The sequence below is a fragment of the Eucalyptus grandis genome, chromosome 1 (genome assembly GCF_016545825.1).
Source record: "Eucalyptus grandis isolate ANBG69807.140 chromosome 1, ASM1654582v1, whole genome shotgun sequence".
Classification (NCBI taxonomy): Eukaryota; Viridiplantae; Streptophyta; class Magnoliopsida; order Myrtales; family Myrtaceae; genus Eucalyptus; species Eucalyptus grandis.
Genome location: NC_052612.1, coordinates 34139943 through 34159437, shown reverse-complemented (window position 1 = coordinate 34159437; position 19495 = coordinate 34139943). Strand labels below are relative to the sequence as shown.

Sequence of the window (19495 nt, the reverse complement as noted above, 5' to 3'; positions counted from 1 at the left end):
TCCACAATGTCATAATTATCATTTCCATATAAATCCACAGTTCAATAATTCCTCAGATGAACCTCACAGTTCAAATTTCATATAACTTTGAATTTACGACCAAATTTACTTACTTTGATTAGGTGAATAACATGCTTGAATACCTACCACTCGTTGCACGACCTAACTTGTTACTCTGATAGGTGAATGGTAGGCTTACGTACTTACCAAGCCTTGCAATTCGGAGTTGTTTGGAATGTCGGGACGTTCGAACCTTCGAAGCGGCTAGGTGGGAATTTTATTTTTATTTTTGGGCTCACTCTCCTTTTGCTTGTTTTTCTCACCGCTTCACTGACTTCGTGCGCAATTTTGGTAAAGGAAAATTGTGAATGGGCTGATCTGTGGCTATTGAAACATGGGCTTGGGCTTTGAGCCCATTATTACATCTTCCGGGTCATGAACAAGGCAATACAAAAGCGCCTGCTGGTTCGAACTTTCTGAGGCAGGCTAGCGCGCTGGGGAAAATATTTTGCGTTTGGTTCACACTTTTGAGTCTCATTTACCAAATACCAGCTTTGAGTCTCCATTTACCAAATACTAGCTTTTTGAATGCTGAAAACTCAAAGCTCATTGGGAAAATATTTTACATTTGGTTCACACTTTTGAGTCTTTTTGCCAAATATCAGCATTTTCAGAATGCTAGTCTAAGGTTTAATGAATTTTTTTCTTTTCGATATTGCCCTTACTGATAATCATGCTTTTCTCTTTTCCCCTCGAAAAATGCTTTTCATCATCTTCTTCCTTCTTCCTTGCAATGCTCAGCCAGTGAGAGGCGCTCAGCCGTGAGCGGCTAGATCTGGCCGTCGTGAAGCCTCGCCTAAGGTCACGCGACCTAGGCACCGCCGCCTGAGGTTGCCAACCTTAGGCGAGGTGCCTCCCGCCACCGCCACCAGCCGCCTCCCCACCACCACCAACCACTCACCCGAGCAGTTGCATCTCCTCCTCTCTTTTCTTTTCACATTAAAGCTACTTTGCAAAATATACACAAAAATGAATTTCCAAACACACTTGCATTCACAAAATGCCAAAAGTTACTTGGGGATACTTGGGGAAATGCAAAGCCATTTCTACATGCCCAAAGTCTCTAAGATAGATCTCGAGATGGCCTGCCTTTCTTTTTGACGCAAATCAAGGGGTTAGGTGCTCAGCTCACATGGTAGGCCCGTTCAATCCCGTGGTCCCATGTTACCACGCTCTTGCTAACGCATCTTTTGCTTTTGGAGACCACAAAGGAAGGACCTCCGTGACTCTCTTTTAGGAAAAGAGTAATGAAGGTCATACAGCAATAGTGTTCTGCTTTATGTGCTGCGAATTCGCAGATTGCCCAGCATCAGTTTCTGCCTTACGGTCTTAAACCTGACCGTCTTTTCATCGAATAGTATAAAAGCATGAAGAAAATGTCAATCTATAGTTCAATGTTGTGGTTCTCGTATATGAATTCTGTGATCACATTGAAGTGAAAATACAGATTAAATAAGCCATGCCCTTACGGGTTTGCCAGGCTTCCTGAGCTGTTGTCCCCCGATTTGCATCTCGAACGAGTTTTCTGTCCTTCTTAATTTATTAATTTTTGGCAGAAATGCGGAAGACGAACTTGAATCATGATGCGTCTGCCGACGGAATAAGGACATCAAAGTCGGAGAGAGTCCACTCTGCCACTTCGTCTTTGTCGCTGACGAAAATTTCGGTGCCCATGTCGATGGATGTCCAAATTCTCCGAGCTGGAGTAGTTCCGGGATCCTGCATTGTGATCAACTAGAAACATTTATTCACAATTTTATTCGGGATCAATCGTTTACTACGGTGCCAGTGCAAAAGTACGCGTTCTCCGAGCATATTCAGAATGATAAAATAGCCGCTGGACATAAGAAATGCGTATTTAGCATCACCCGTGCGATAAAACATAACTACCTTTCGAGAGGAATTAAGTCATAATTATAGTAATAATAGCAATGATCTCAAACTAGTTTTGCTGACCTGATAAAAGTAGAGCCTAGAAGCTAATCCACCAACATCGAGCTCCCAAGTTCTTCCATCCCCAACCCAACCGTCCCCTTGCTTCGTTGGATAGCCATACTCGGCCCAGATGGGGTGTGGCAAGAGCTGAACCAGCTCTTGCGCCTGAGGATTACTGTACGGATCACACGTGCTCACAGGTTTCTCCAAGTGCTGCGCGTTGCCTGGAGCGCAATAGTAGTGATAAGCCGAGTATGGGAAGTTCGCAGTGTCATTTCTGTGGATCTTTTTATTGTCAGGCGTTACGTGATACGGGGGGCAGTTGCCTAGCCCGCTGGGGCTGGGGCTGCACCAAGCTGGGGTTTCGGGGTTAATAATCATCTCGCTGTATCGGGTGACGTCAGTGGTCACATCGCCATCGCAAGGGTCCCCATTGTTCTTCCAACAGCTGCCTATGTCCACTAAATAAAACTGGCTCTTGGGACCACCTCCTTGTTTGATGTCCAAGGTCACTCTTACCTTGAAATTAGGCGATTCGGGAAGCTGGAAGAAACAACATAATGAACATAAAGCGATAACCAGGATAGGGTCAAAATTGCTTAATTACCTAGTTAGAAGCAATTCAGACTCCAAATGAAAAAGTAGCAATCAAGAACTAATGCGTATTGCCCAACTATGTGCAGCCTTACTCTAAAGTAAAACCTTAGCTACCTACCTACAATCTGCTATCATCGAACACTTCAGACAAGGATCGATGACGACCCGAATTCGTTCTCCCCTATGTAAAGTACCCCAGTAATGGTAAAGAATAGGTGGGCTGCTTTGATGGACATTGAATGATTGATGAAGCGAAGGAGACTTAATTACGTCACGCTTCATCAAAGCTGGGGAGTAACACGCAAAACATTAAAAGAGGGGATAGAGAAAAGGGAAACCAACGAGAATCTTCTTGAGTAATTTAAATTCAACTCGTGCGGCCCCACACACTAGAAACAAGCTCAACTACTCCATCACGAGAACCAGGTAAGGGATTCGTGAGTCTGTCGCCTCCCCTGGATCCGATTCCAAGTCATATACAGGGAATGTGAAAGAAATCTATCTCCACTCCAATCCAGTTACACTCACGAATTATCTTAAGCATCTTCCAAGCAGTGAAGCTAAGTAAATGCCAACAGTATACCTCTCTCTCTCTCTCTCAACAGTATACCCCCCTCTCTCTCTCTCTCTTAGCCAAGACATTACGGAATTGAGCTGTCCAATCTACTCTTTCTCGCAAGCGAGCCGAAGAAAAGCACCTAATCGTGCACAGAAAAATCAGGAAAGGACTAAAACTGTTGAAAAAACATAACGAGTCATCGCATTTTTTTACCACTTACAGTTTTGAGCATCCCTCTGGTGTCGTAATGGTACCCACCAGAGAACCCTTTGGTTGCATCAGCCCTGAGGTAGAGCATCAACCACGGGTACTTCTTTGAGGTCTTGAGCTTGTGATAAAATTTCCAACTTCCTTCAGCAACCATCTTGTCCCAGGTTACCTCATAGTACGAGGCCCCGTCATTCCCCTTCCCAACGTCAGAATCCAGATCGTAAGTCCCGTTAAAGCTCCCTCTCATCGTACCATCGCCCAGTAACCGTGTCTCCTGGTGATTCAATACTGGCTGGTTCATACACCCAGTACCAAAGCAAGGGAACCTCCCTGGCTTGAAAGGTGGCACCTTTTTCCCATTCTCAGGGCACAGGCCAGAGCTGGTGTCGTAATTGCCATTCTTGAGCATCACCATCCAGAATTGCCATGGCCTCGGGGTGTCCGGGACTTGACACAGAGACCCCAAGTAGAGCTCCTTCTCGACAGCGTACATGTCTGGGTCTTTCAGGGCTTCTGAGGATAGACCTGGGAATGATTTGCCCACCCCAAGCTGGTTATCGGCTTCTGTTACCTTGTGTTTCAGTGCAGCACCTGCCCTTGTCACAACAAAGAACAAGAATTCAACACGCAAAGAGAGAATGGGAAATGGGAAAGACATGGTGCATTCCCATTTATGTTAAAGAAACTGAAATTATCTTTTCTGAAGCGAAAAAATTGGGCTTTTCATTTTCCTTTTCGTTTCTTGGCATGCAAAAGATGATATTAGATGAGTGAGTCCAAGTAATTCTGAAGAGCCATTGCCCCCAATATTAAGATTATCTGATGAATGACAATCTTCGTATGATTACTGAATGAGACAGAACAGAAAAGGAAACCATGGAAACGGAGACGAAGAAGAAACAATTTATTAATGCACAGTCTTCTTACTGCTTTACTCTTTCCCTTTTCTTTTTTCCCTTTTGGGACGGTGTGTCTCTGTGCTTACTTGACTCCAGATCGAAGCAATCGGCCGCCCTCGGACTGCCCACGCCAGGAGCTTCTTGGCCAACCTCGTTGCAGAAGTTCCAAGCTTCGAACCCCACTCTCAGCCCATCCCTTCGCATTCCCGGGTCACCCACTGCCGACACATACTCAGCACCTCTCGCGCAGGACGTCATCAGCATTAGCACATTCCCAAGCAACATAAAAAGCGGATGCAAATGCTTCTCCACAGGAGCAGTAGCCATATTGAATATGGCGCTGATTTCTTTTTTCCCCTTTTCTTTTCTAGTGCTTGAGAAATGGATCCTGGGGACTGGGTTTGTTTATATATGGAGACTCGTGAAGAACATCTGAACCTCAGGCGGTTTTGGCCCTTCCTCTGCCCCGTCTCTGTGATGAATAGGCTAATGTAAAAGTACTCTTTAAATATAGCAACAGATGCGGATGGAGAAAGCTCCACTCCACCGCTACCTTCCATTTTTTTCACCTCAAATTAAGGCAGGCATCTTTGCTTTCCCCTCTTTAGCCTTCCTTCCTTCAAATCTACTTTAGAGATCAGGGTGTTCAGACGCGCTTTCCCTTTTTATTTAGTAAAAAAATTGGGAGCATGTCCGAAAATTACATGTTATTTTCCCAACAAAACACGGTCCAAGCACAAATTCGTTAATGGCACGTATTGTTGAATTGTTGAGTAGGATAACCCAATTTGCTAGATCGCCTTACATCTTTTCGACGAATAGTCCATTTTTTTTTTTTTTTTTTTTTTTTATCAATTGAACAGACAGAATACCAATCGTCGGCATATCTTAAAATGGGCAAAGAGCGCCCTTTCACATTCCCTTTTTCCCTCTCCGTTTTTTGTCTGTCGGCCTTCCGCTAAAGGACGATCGTAACATGCAAGATCAACGACAGGCCGGTGGTTCACAGCAAGGCAAGAAAAAGGAAGCAAAAGAAAAAGATCGGAGACGGGACAAGACAAGCGGCTCTGTTCTTTCAGCGTTTTGGATACGAGTGCTCTGTTTCGTTCGTTTGATTGCGAGGGCGTTTCGTGCGGAGAGGGCGACGGGACGATGGCGAACTGCGTGGGCGCACTGCCACTGTCGGCTCCCCCCCTCCCCTCTCCCGAGGGGCTACCGCGTGAGAGCAGAGACGTGGAGATCCGAATCACCGTCGAAGGATTTCGCGTGAGAGCCCAACTATAGCCAAAGGGAAGAAACTAAAAATTTGGGTTTAATTCTTCTTTTTGGTTTTGGCCGAAAGTCAGAATGGACGCTTGTGTGTGGCTGGCTAGTCGGTGTCTGGGCAAAAAAACAACGGAAAAAGTCCCATTTGGTGCGGTACGATTCTTTCATGATGGAAAAATTTCCAGTTGCAACCCGAAACGGGGGTCGTCTCTTGTCTTGTCAAGAGAGGGTTCGGACTGGGCGATTGGTTCGAGCTCACTGATCGGTCAAATCTTCACCAGTGTACTTACTCCGTTGACTAGAGAGAGCTAGAGAGGGCAATTTCGTATCAAACTCTTTTTGCTTTGAAAAAAAGAGAGCAGGAGATGTTAATTAGAGTTTTCTTATGAGATATTTTTCTAAGTTAGATATATTTGATAATTCTGTTCCATTAATTCTATCTTTCTCTAAGACTGCAGTATCATTTTTTGATTATGCATATCTTGATTAAATATATTATTCATTTAGTGAAGCCTGCTAATAGGCTGTACAGAAAATTCCACAGTTTCATTCTATGTCTATAGGTTTTTTCAAGAGTTTTTCTTTTCGAAATATTCCTCCTCATTGAATATATGTACACCATGTGAAATAAGGTTCATTCCATGTTCTCTTTTGAAAAAAATTATTCCACTTCAACTTTTTATTTGAAATTTCCCTACGATATTATGAGGACGGTACATATGTTATAAACTCAATACCTATTAAAATTCAATAATATAATTCAAGATAGCTTTTTCAACAAAAGTAGGTGCGATTCAATGAATACATGTGATCTTGGAACATTGCCGAAGTTTTTCACCAGGGAAGACGGGTGGCAATTTACCTCTAAATCAAACTTTTCCTTGCCATAATGGTTAGTTCCTACTGGAAGAAAAATGTTCTGCAAGAGTTGACTTATATGACCTGTGAATCAACTCATAGCCATAGTGGAAATGAAAAAAATATAGTTGATAATCGACCAAGGTGGTGATCGAATGAAAATGGAAATAAGGCCCAACAAATAAACTTTGATGGCACATCTCTTCTCAATAGAAGGTTCAAATTGGGCGATATCTCAAATAAAGGTCTGAAGCGATCAACTTAATCTCAAATAAGATCATCGATCAGTCAAATCTTTACCAATGTGCTTACTCAAGTGATTATAGAGGGGCAATTTTGTACTATTTTTTTTTCTTTTTGCTTTGACACAAATTGAAGGAGCATCAAATATAGGCATTAGAGATAATTAGGAATTCCTCTAGAATAATTTCTTATGTTAGAGATATTTGATAATTATGTTATATTGTAAATATTTCTCAAAATTGTGCATATAATTCCCTTTGATTGTACAAAACTTATAAATAGGCTCAATTTGCCATTTTCTACAGACATAGAAATGTACAGAAAATTTCACTTTTACTTTATTATTCTTCACTTGTAAATATTTTATAGGTTTTTTTTATAGAGTTCTTCCTTTTGAAATTTTCCTCCTAATCAATATATTATGTGAAAAAATGTTCATTTTGTGCCATTTTTTGAGAAAATGATTTCAATTCAGACTTTAATGTTGCATATATTATTAAACTGTATACCTCAGCTTTGCAATAAAGCAGGTATGGTTCAAAACCGCAAAAGTTTTTCATTGGGGAAGATGAGCGGCGATCGGAAGAAAAATGAACTACAGGGGTTTGACTTATATGCTCTATCATAATTGACTAAGGTGGTGATCAAATGAAAACAAAAATAAGACCTAGCAACCCCCATGACGTTTTGGGTTTCTTTTTATCATTAAAATACAAAGGGAAGGGACCATCGGCTTAAACGATTATTCTTAGACATTAGTCCATATCTACAATAGAATGTTCAATTCGAATCAAAATCACTACTTATTTTGATTGGATTGTCATCCTTACCAACATCTTAATATAGCGCCAGTGAGAACAAAATCAAAGCAATCCTAGTCATTTCATGACACGATTGAATATACATTGCAAACGAACGAGAGCTTCTTAAAATCAAGTAGTGATTAGAGGATTTGAATCCATGATTAGAAGAGCTCGAATTACTTGAATTTTGTGAATATCAACCACTTATGTTTTATATATTACATCTATAATAAAAAAAGACAAAAGAGAATCAATAATTCGAATGAGTTAGTTTTATTTCAAGATATGATCCACATCTAAAATGGCTGGTAGTACAAAAGTATTTTGGAATCTCTTGCCCATTGCCGTGTGAAGAGGTCAAATTTCTCATCATGGCCCTGCAATCAAACTATATATAATTAAACTGATAGTCAGATTAAGTGCTTAACAATCCCCTGTTCTATCCTTCTCTAAAATGATGTTTTTTTTTTTTAAGGAGTACTCGTAGAACAGTTGTTAAATAAACAAATAACGAAAGCTGGAATTTTCAATTTTTTGAAATCAGTTTTTTTTTTCTCATCAAGTACTCTCAACAATAATTTGTTTCTCCAAACAATTCTTGATTCTTATTCGAGTGGGGTTGGAATGTGCTGGCCTCCACCGGTACCGCCACCGCCATGATTGGAACCTGGAATTATGAGGTGAAGGACTACTGGCGTTTGACCTGATGCAACTGGGCTCTTGGCTGGGCTTCTGGGATTGGCACGGCACTACATATACAAGCCTTTTTAGCATGCTTTCGATGTTTTCTAGTCCTAAAGCCCGCGATAGCTTTTTTTACTAAAATGAGTCGTGAAGGCAGAACGATTGAAATCCCCAAGAGGAAGCAAGAGCCGTGCTTTCCAAACTTGGATAAGGTTTCATCTTAGCAAGCAAAAGCAGTCGGGCCACGCTTTATCTGGACTCCATTAGAAAGTTGACGTTTTGCCCACTTTATCCATTTGATGTAAATGCAAGATTATCCAGTTCAAGACACGTCTTGTCACGCTGATTTTTGTAATTCCACGAATCTTTTTGTGGCTGTACGCAATTGATGAATAGTGGGGTATAAAAATAGTAAAAGAGACCATACTTAACTCCCGATCTTCTCAGGGGATAGTCAATGGAGACTTAACTTGAGCTCATGATTAAATTGTAACTGTGGAGCATTAGTGCCTATTTGGTAACCATCTTAAAGTGATTAATTCTGACTTTTTTGTTATGGGGAATAGTTTAGGAACAAAATCGCGTTTAGCAAAATTTTTATTCTTGGGAACAAAATTCTATTTTTTTGTTCACAAAAGTAGATTTGGAACATAATTAAGAATAAAAAAAAATTGATTATTGTTTCGGAAACAAATCTAAGAATTAAAACCAACTCTTCTTCTTCCATTTTATCTTCTTTTTCTCTTTTCTTCTTCTTTTTCGACCACTATCCCACAGTTGTTGTCCACCGCCGCCCGTCGCCGCCAGTTGCCAACAATCGATTTGGTGAGATTGCTAGAGGCAAGCCCGGCCAACGGCGAGGCTTGCCCGCCGATGGCCAGCGGCCTCGCCCAATCCTGGCAAGGCTGGCCTGGCCATTGGCGAGGCTGGGCGAGGCTGGGCGAGGGCTGGGCGAGCCTTGCCCAACTGTCGGCAAGGCTTGGCCGACGAGGGCCGGCCTCGCTGAGGGCCGTGACGCTGCGGTGAGGTCATCGGCCCTTGTTTGGCCGGTCGCCGGTCCGACGACCGGCTTGAAGAAGAATAAGAATAGGAGAAAAAGAAAAAAAAAAAAAAAAAAAAGAAATGAAAAAAGTATAAAAAGTATAAAAATTATTTAAAAATTAAAATAAATTGATTTGGAACAGAATCAACGAGTACGGTATCAAACGCAATTCTATTCCAGAATTAGAAATTTTGGACAGTTACCAAACAGCTTAAAATGCTTAGAATCTATTTCCGGAAACAGAATATAAAAGAATAATTTCTGATCAGAATCTATTTCTGAAAATAGAATCGATATCAAACGCACCCTTAGAGTAACGAAAGTTTATCCATGAACTTGATGATTATGAGCGGTGCTTGCTAGTGGATCGAGGTTTATCATATCATTTTACATTATATATGAATTTTCGTATTTGCCAATAGCTTGCTGACATTTCATCATGTCATGGTGATGTGTATAGACATTAGTGGCCCAAAACGCATTTGATCGACTGCCACTCTACATCGATGAGAACCGCAATATAATGCACGTTCTTGTTAATGAGTACTTTAGCAGTGCAAAAGCCCCACGTTGGCATAGCAGGAAAAAAAAAAGGGGTTCCTTCGTGGGCTAGTCGCAAGTGCATTGATTGCAAGTCACTGTAGTTCGATACCTACCCCATAAAAATATTTTTGTCAATTTGAAAAAGCACAGTTCCATCTCCACACCAAACTCCAATTTTGGACTTCGAAGCAAAGAGTCCATTTTTTTGACATGAAGGCACCCGTATATCCAACATTCCCGCACTATCGGCTTATAAAATGGTGCATGATCAATTGTAGTCGTCCTCAATCCTATGCTTTGTTAGCTCATCATATCTACTGGTACTGTCTTTCATGGCTATCTCGGTGATCCGGTCAAGTGATTCCTTCGTCAAACCATCCGAAAAAACTCCGTCACATCTATTGGATCTCTCGGCCATCGATAGAATACCGGTCCTAAGATGCAATACCCGGACGCTCCATGTCTTTACACATGGCCCTGACGCTGCCCGAGTTATTAAGGAAGCCTTGTCCAAGGCACTGGTTCCATATTATCCTATTGCTGGGAGGCTGGTGGAGTCTGTCGCTGGCGAGCTTCAGATCGATTGTTCCGAGGAAGGAGTGCGGTTTGTTGAGGCTACGGCGGATTGTACGCTTGAATCTGTCAATTATTTTGAGGATGTCATGTCGATCCCGTATGATGAACTTCTTCCTGGAGAGCTTCAAGAACCTGAAAGCAGAGAACCACTGGTTCAAATGCAGGTCAGGAGATTCGGATCTAGTTAACTGCAGCTCATTTGAGTTGTCACTCGAAATTTGTTCTCAAAAGACCTGTTTCTGATGTTAATTGAAGTTACGATTTCAGGTGACTCGATTCGTTTGCGGTGGGTTCGTGATAGGGTTGATATTCTGCCACAGCATTTGTGATGGTCTAGGAGCTGCTCGATTCCTGAATGCACTAGGAGAGTTTGCGAGAGGCCTCGAGCGTCCCACCATTGAACCGGTGTGGTATAGGCACTTCTTCCCTGCTCCCACCCCTCAATCTAGAAGTGATAATGTCTCTCCTCCTCCTCTGCCAATCCCACCACCTCCCCTGCCGAATTACCAACTACAACATGCCAACATAGACATTCCCCTGGAAGACATCAACAAGCTCAAGCAAATCTTTCGCAAATCTACAGGCCGAAATTGCTCCACCTTCGAGGCTGTGGCTGCTAGCTTTTGGAGCTCACGGACGCAGGTGATAAGCTTGAACCCCCAGACTGAGGTGTGCCTGGTCTTCTTCGCCAACTGCCGTCAACTCCTAGACCCTCCGCTGCCCGATGGGTTCTATGGAAACTGCTTCTTCCCAGTCACGGTAAAAGCCTCCAGTGAGCTGCTTCAGGAGGCATCTTTCACTGATGCGGTGAAGATCATTCAAGAAGCCAAGGAAAAGCTGCCCTCTGAGTTTGAAAAGTTCAAGAAAGGAGACCCTTTGGAACATGGTGCGGACCCGTTCACGCCGCCACTTGGTTACACCACCTTGTTTCTATCAGAATGGGGTCGGCTTGGGTTCAACCAGGTCGACTATGGTTGGGGGCCTCCGGCGCACATTGTTCCTGTACAAGGATCAAGCACCATACCCGCTGGTATTGTGGGGTCTCTGCCTCTGCCAAGAGAAGGCGTGCGGCTGATGACCTGGTGCATCGAGGAGGCACATCGCCGACCCTTGCTAGATCAGATGGCGAAGCTCTTCCAATGTTACTCCGAGCATGATCCATGAGAGGACTGTCGATTAACGAAAATTATCTATCTGCAGAAGTTTACCCCCGTGTTTCGGAAATATTGTTTGTTCATCTTTTGGGCCAGAGGCTTTGTTGTGATGACATTAGCCGAAGATAGGGACGCTCAAGGCCCAAGTGGCCATGAAAACATTTGTTAGTCTAACTGGAGGTTTCCCAATGATCGACTTGGTGATAAAGTAACCGAACCAAGATCAATCATACCGTCAACAAAGAATTGCATTTTAACGCTAATAGTTTTCTCTCTTGATCTTTCAAACAATCGTGACGCCAATTGATTTTAATGACCTAATCACCAGATCCGGATGTATATTTCTTAGTCTCAAGTGACCAAAGTAACCGTGGTTTAACAACAAGGAGATAAGTTGGACACAAGATTCATTAGTTAAGGTGATTTTACACCCATGTAAAGACTTAAGATTTAGCTAACCAATGTGAACAACAACATAAGAGATTTCTTACAAGGTTTTTGGTCTTCAAATAAGGAAAAAGTATTTTTTAAATTATTTATTTTTCATAAAACATATGGAGGCAAAGTTTGTTCGATACAATTACGTTTACGAGATGTCTCATTTTGTCCTACATCGGTGGTGGTCCAAGTTCCACCTCTTAGATTTTAGCAAAAAGGGAAAAAACAAGTTCAAAACAAGTTCAACCTCCTCAAAGTACAACCACAGCATGAAGTGCCAAAAAGGAGGGAAAATAAATAAATAAAAGGGAAGTCATGCGTTTGAGATTTGGACCTAGACATAAGGAAAAATTTCAAAGGGTTTAAAGTGAGCTAATTTTCTAAAAACATCGCATAGAGTAAAATCTTGTCTTAATAAGGGTCTAAAATCATCAGCTGACTTTTTCATGGGCACTTTTGTCTAAAATTTGCAATTGGGTAAAAAATGGATAAAATCTCCACTTCTCAATTGGGAGGTTTAGTTTTGAACAAGAGGCTGAATTTATATCAAGATCATCGATAATGATATTAGGCTTTGAAGAAGATAGGTGCTTGTTTGATATTGCTGGTGAAGGAAACAGGCAATTTCAAGATTCAGTTCACAAGTTTACCCCAAAATCCTTTGGTCTAAATTAGGGTACGAAGAAGAGAAAAAAATTGAGTCGATTGTCCCATTTCTATAAAATTTAGGGTAAACATGTGTAGCGATAGAGTTTTATGGAATTTGTGTTAAATTATTGCCATGTCCAATTTCTGTCAAGTTGCAGATGTTGGAAAAAATATTAAATTATTGTTAAGTCGAATTCATGATGTCCAAATCGATATTGACATCTAAGTGATCATTTTTTTGTATTGATACAAAAGTAGAATTGAAGTCATTTCTCAAAAAGTTTTAATATTAAAGTAAGCACTATAAGAAAATTACGTCACTTCTAATCCTTGCTTCTCTCATCATTGATTCAACTTCTCTCATAATTGATTCAACTTCTTGATCCTTTTCAATCAACTCTTCAATGCCGACTGTTGCCAATTCCTTAGTCCACATCGTCTATGTTTGTAACGAATTTGCTTAAGTGATAAGGAATTTGGAAGTATGACACCACACTACTCATGCCAAATTTTAGTACTAAGCTAAGCAAAGTTGATGGCTGTAGCCAACACATAATCTTCTTGCAATAAATATATAAGAAAATGGAACTTTGATTTGACTCATTACCAATAATCAATCAATGCCGCTCCCAAAAAAAAAAAAAAAAAAAAAAAGGAGAGAAAGAAAACAACACCACCAGCCCCTAGAATACTAATAGAGATTATTTTTTCTTGTAGGTGCTTCATTTGTCGATGCATTGCCGCTATTATTTTTTGAAATTTGGGGATTTAAAATATGTCAATTAAGTGAGTAATGTTATTAATGTTGGGAAAATTCTTGCCAATATTTTGAAGCTGACAAAACTTTTTGTCTCTAGTGCCTATCTTAAGTATATATTATTTATAAATTGTTTCTAAGGAACCATTGAAGACTTCTGTCAAAATGTATTCTTTTCAGAAGCATATCCCATTTTGACGAGCCTAGAATGAGATCATGTCCAGAATGAGGAAGAGTCTAGAACTAGACATAGTGATGTTGCAGCACAAATTCATAATAAACTTTGTTTGGAAACAATTCTTTAATGACTATCTTCTGGCCAATGATTTTACTTACCTTATTCAAAAATGTTGATTGAGTTAATTATATATTGACAAAATCAATATCAAAGATAAGTTCTATATGAGGAAGCATCACTTATAGAAACCAAGATTCTAATTGTATGGATGACCAAAATCAAGTGGAATTTACATTTCTGTCTTCAATGGCCACAATATTTCCTTGAAAGATTCTGTCAAATGGTTTGATTGGAAGAATTTCCTTCAGAGAATGTCAACGACTAGTGTTGCATGTAAGAGTATTTAAAGGAGGTCATTTAGTCAAGATGGATAAGAGCGTAAATTTAGAATGTCAAAGTTTGAAGCTTATCTCAATCACTTGTCTCCATTTGTGAGCAATACAAATTGTGATCAATAGAGAAAAATACAAAAAAGAGTGTCTTAGTGGGTTAGAGAGTTTTAATGTTGAGTGTTTGCATTCAAAAGTTTTAATCTTCTGTTAATCTTATAACAAAATTTAGCCATTAGGCTATCAGCCTGGGAGAATAGACGTAAACTTAATCTAAGCCGAACCACTATAAAATTTGTGTACAATTTTCCTTCCCTTAACTCTTTCTTTTAAAGTCTGTTGCATGCTTTTTGGTTATTGCGGAAGTATGGCGTTTCACAATTCTAATTTTCTTTCATACTTTGCTTACAACTTATTGTTTACAACGTTCATTTCTCAAAAATTCTTTCAAACACCTATTTACTCCCTCTAGGTGTTATTTTTAGCTATATCAGTTTTCATCAATAGGTTGCTTTTAGAGCCCATATTAAGTTAATTGAAATTAAAAAAATTAAAATACTTTGAAAATTGGGGAATTACACATTTTAATTGATGTAGTTAGAAATAACACCTAGAAATGGGTGAATAGGTATTTGAAAGAATTCTTTGCAAATGAATGTGGTAAACAATAAGTTGTAAGTAAAGTTTGGAAGATCATAATCATAAAACACTAAACTTATGCAATAGTCAGAAAGTGTGCAATAGATTTTAAAAGAAATAGTTAAAGGAAAAGAAAACTGTACACAAATTTTATGGTGACTTGGCTTAGATTAAGCCTATGTATACTCTCCCAATTGATGGTCTACTAGCTTGATTTCATTGTAGGATCAATAAAAGATTACAACTTATAAGTACAAACACTCAATGGTAGAACTCTCTAACCCACTAAGACATTCTTTTTGTGTGTGTGTGTGTGTGTTTTTTTTTTTCTTCTCGATCGCAATTTGTAATGCTCACAAATGAAGACAAGTGATTGAGAGAATTTTTAGACTTTGGAATTCTAAATTCACACTCCTATCCATATTGACCGAATGACCTCCTTTAAGTACTCTTTCATGCAACGCTCGCTGTTGACATTCTTCGGAGGAAATTCTTCTAATCAAACTATAAGATAGAATCTTTTAAGGAGATCTTGTGGCCATTGAAGACAAATGAAATTCTACTTGATTTTAGTTGCCCATATAATTAAAATCTTAGTTTCCATAAGTGATGCTTCTTCATATGAAACTTGTGTTCGAGATTGATTTTGTCAATACATGATTGACTCAACCAACATTTTTGAATAAGGTAAGTAAAATCCTAGACCAGAAGATAGTCGTTGAAGAATTGTTTCAAAACAAAGTTTATTGTGGATTTGTGTTGTAATGTCATTGAGTTTGGTTTTAGACTCTTTCTCGTTCTAGATGATCTCTTTTTGGACTCGTTAGAGTGGGATATGCTTTTGAAAAGAATAGACTTTGACATAAGTCTTTGATGTTTCCTTAGAAATAACTTATAAATAATTTGTACTTAATATAGGCATTAGAGATAGAAAGTTTTGTTAACTTTAAAATTTGAGCAAGGTTTTATCAACAATCTCTTTTTTTTTATGGTGACAAAATTTTCATGCAGATTTGAACATAAAGTCTATATTAACTTGCAAAACAACACTTAAGTAGCACAACTTATATAATTTGTGAATAAGCAGACATTAGATAAGCAAGCATAACATTTATTAAAAGAGCAATCACTAACTTAAAAGGTCTTGCAAGTATTTGCACAATCACATCAAAACGCTTAAAATCTACATGCTATCTCCCCCTTTGTCAATAGCGAAAGGGAATATCAAATTGACAAAAACAAACCAAAACACACAAAAGTCAAGATAAAGATTTTTGGAAAGATCAAGGGTTTCCAAGAGCTCGAACAAGATAGAAATCCTCCAAGTTCTGCATGGTCTCTTGAAGCTTAGTCATGCACTGCCCAAAGGTAGTCTTCACCTTAGCTAAATTTTGGACGGCTTTCTGGTTGACATTCTAAACTCTTTCATAAAGAGATGGTACCTTTCTACTAAGAGACTGTGCTGTAGTATTAAGAAAGGTGTGCAATTTTTGGATTTCAACCTCTATGCCATACTGCCGTGCTTTAATCTGCAGAAGGAGTTCAACTATTCGAAGATAATTTAGATCTGGTTCAATCTAAGCACTAGCCTCTGCTAAGTGAACTGGAGGGATATCCAAACTTGAAGGAAGACTAGTTTGTACCTGGAAGTATATTGCTCCCCTTGAACAATAGCTTGCTGTTTCTTATCGCCAATAGAATCCTTAGGGAAATGAGGTGCGAAGATGTCCTTTGTGTTTGGTGAAGAACAATTGATACTATCACTTAAGGTTAATTTTACATCTTGCTCTTGAAATGGAGTTTTTCTAGTAACTCCCCTTGTTTTTGTGCCTTTAGTCTGAGTGAGGATATTTTCACCTTCTGTATAACTTTCTTTTTTAGCTTTTTCAATACCATTTTGTTGATCATTTCCCTTGGTCTCATCTACTATAACATCTTTAGCATCATTTCCTTTATTGTTAATCTCTTCCTTATTTTGGTCGCCTTCTTTCTCTTCTTCCCTTTCTTCTGCTTTTGCTTCTTCGCTCTCTTCTTCTTGATCTTTCTCACATTCTTTAGCTTCTTCTTCAGATTTTGCCACACTTGTGATAGGGTCTCTTATAGCAATGTTTGCTACAATATCAGATAGTCTCCTTGTTAGTTTCTTCCTTGTCCTCATCCTGTAACAGTAGGACAGGTTTTTTTTTTCTTATGGGGGTCCTGGAGACTACACCTTTCCTTTCCTCTTTTTCTCCGCCATAGACCTTGTCTTGGTCAAATTAGTAGACCCCTTTTTCATAACTTCCCAAACATTAGAGATATCCTTTAATCTCATCTTGGAGATTATTTTAAAACCAATTTGCATAGGAGAAATGGCTATAGAGCTTGGTCACCAAAGCACCATCAAGAAGTCGGCCTTTCTCCTTTATTACTGTTCTATACATGTGCTACATAATGGTGTGTGTCAAAGAGAAGGCAACTCCGTCGCAAATGGCCCACATTATTTTGGTTTCAAATTTGGAGACATTTGTCTATGAAGCAGCCCTGGATCTTATGCAATTTATGACAATTTTATGGAGTAGAATGTTGGAAGCAAACAGTCTAGAGTAGGTTATACTTTCCCTTAGAATCTTGTCCTTCACTAGAAATTTGATCACTTCTTCATTCGAGACATTAATGGGCATAAAGTCACTTCTTTCTACTCCCAGAATGTCAGCTGGTAAGTCAACATCCACGTCAAAACTTTTTCACATACGGTGAATTGAATATGTATGAGTACCAAAACGGACAAGTTCAAATAAAAATAAACAATTAATTCAGGATAAGCATAAGACGTTTCCAAACAAAATTTTTCCATTTGAAATTTGGCACACTTTTCCCTCAAAGACACTTTGATTGTCTCTAGAAAATCAAAGTCTACAGTATGGGGATCAATCATGCTCTAGTCCAGCATCAATGCATAAATTTCTTTATGTTCTTTAGACTTAAATAACTTCCCTCTAGAGCTTGTAACCTTAGCGGTAACAACAATTTTAGGCTGAAAATTCTTAAAACGTGCTCTCATTGTCATCTTTATTTTTATCTTCTATCTGACTCTCCGTCCCAAACCTAGGATCGGCAGGAAATATAGTAAACTCATTCTCTGCTCTTCTAAGTTTCACAAATCCCAATTTCTCCATGGCTTTCAAAAACAACATCTTATTACCGTACTCATTTTCTCTCTAGAAATTTGTAATGAAATCCATAGGGTTTCCTCCTTTCTTTAAGAAATTATAATGCTTAAGGAGAACATCGGGTGTTCTTACCGAGAGAGGGGTTGCACCCTGAATGACTTCCTGCTCCACTGAAGGTCGATTTGTGTTACGTGGAGATTCATCTTTAATAAGATCAAAGTGTGTCTGAATATCTTTCACAAATCAAGGCCCTTGACTGGCTATGTAGGATAATTTCCACTGTGAAGAAATCGATACAAATTTGGAAGATTTTGAAGACATGATGGCAAGTGAGTATGAAGGGACGATTAAGGCAAGGGTTTGCAACGGGGAAGATGATTGAAAAAGAGATAGAAAACTTTTTTGATGATTAGGATTTGCAAAGGAGTGATTTCATGATAAAATAAAAGAGAAGAAGAAGGTTTTTAAATAAACCAAAGTGAGGCAAATGAACAGCGCAAAGAGAAGAAAATTGGCATTTTGGAATTTTTGAAAATAAATAAAAAATTTTGGAAGTTTTTGATTTAAATTCTGAAAAATATTACGAAAATGATGAAAAATAAATAACAGTTTCCAAAAACCATGAAAGGCAAAAAAAAATTCGAATAAATATAAAATATTCACACCTATCCAACAAAGAAGGAAACTTATGTGCCAAAATTTAAAATACAAGTACCCAAGTCTAAACAAACTTTCAGAATGATGTCTCTTCTAGAAGATTGTATTTTTGAGTCTGTCTTGCATAGACTTTAGCCAAATGGGTAATTGATGTGCAATTTTTCAAGAATAAATTCAAACGTACCTTTCTCCAAAGCCTTGGTGAAAATGTCTGCTAGTTGATTATTTGAATTAATGAAATAAGTATTGATTTCACCATTTTGCATATGATCTCTTATAGAATGATATCGAATTTCAATGTACTTTGTTGTTGAATGGAGAATGGGATTCTTAGTGAGATTAATCAAGCTTGTGTTATCGCATATGATTTCAGTACATGATTCTTCTTCTCCAAAGTCTCAGTTGTTGTCGAATCCATAAAATTTGAGCGCAACAACTGCCAAGAGTAATATATGCTACTTCTACAGTTGAAAGAGACACAATATTCTATTTCTTTGAGAACTAGGATACTAACATCTATCTTAGAAGTTGATAAGTCTCTGAAGTACTTTCCCTATCAACTCTATAATTAGCTAGGTCAACGTCTAATTTCCGAGTAGAGAAAAATCTCCTCCTTTTGGATACTAACTTTGGATTAGTGGTAATATATTTGATAATGTGTTTAACAGTACTGAGATGTGATTCTCTAAGATCAGTTTAAAACCTAGCACACATGCACACATTGAATAATATATCAGGATGTGAAGTAATAAGATAGAGAAGATAACCGATCATACTTCCGTATGTCTTTTGGTCCGCTTTCTTTCCATCTCCATCATTATCAAGTTTGGAAGAACTTGACGTAGGAGTTTCAGTCTTCTTGCAATTCTCCATTCTAAGCTTCTTGATAACATCTTTGGTATATTTCTCTTGATAGATGAATGTTTCTTCTTTAGTTGTCTGACTTGTATACTTAGAAAGAATGTTGATTCTCCCATCATGCTCATATGAAATTCTTCCTACATAGACTTAAAAAATTTCTTGCACAGAAGATCATAAAAAGAACTAAAGATGATGTTATTTACATATATTTGAACAAGTAAGAAGTCTTTATATTTTTTCTTGATAAATAAAGTGGTGTCGACCATACCTTTCTTGAAGCCATACTCATAAGAAACTTACTCAATCTCTTATATCAAACATGAGGTGCTTGCTTTAGACCGTATAAG

General features: G+C 38.8%; 2 protein-coding genes across 3 annotated transcripts; one reads left to right on the top strand and one right to left on the bottom strand.

Annotated features, from left to right (window-relative positions):
• Positions 1-1291: 1291 nt before the first annotated feature.
• Positions 1292-4867, bottom strand: LOC104434430. 2 transcript variants are annotated; one of them, XM_010047362.3, is made up of 4 exons: positions 4289-4867; positions 3372-3957; positions 2017-2538; positions 1292-1779 (listed from the first exon to the last, which is right to left on the bottom strand). In XM_010047362.3, the coding sequence occupies exons 1-4, from the start codon at positions 4585-4587 to the stop codon at positions 1639-1641; spliced, it is 1548 nt and encodes a 515-aa protein (XP_010045664.1). In that variant the 5' UTR covers positions 4588-4867; the 3' UTR covers positions 1292-1638. The 2 variants fall into 2 exon arrangements, with proteins under 2 accessions (XP_010045664.1, XP_010045666.1); XM_010047364.3 differs by having other exon boundaries at positions 3372-3952; positions 4347-4867.
• A 5069-nt stretch (positions 4868-9936) lies between these two features.
• On the top strand, positions 9937-11618 carry LOC104434419 (acyl transferase 4). The gene is made up of 2 exons (XM_010047356.3): positions 9937-10439; positions 10543-11618. Exons 1-2 carry the CDS (start codon positions 10032-10034, stop codon positions 11437-11439), a joined length of 1305 nt encoding a protein of 434 aa, XP_010045658.1. The 5' UTR covers positions 9937-10031; the 3' UTR covers positions 11440-11618.
• The last annotated feature ends 7877 nt before the right edge of the window (positions 11619-19495 follow it).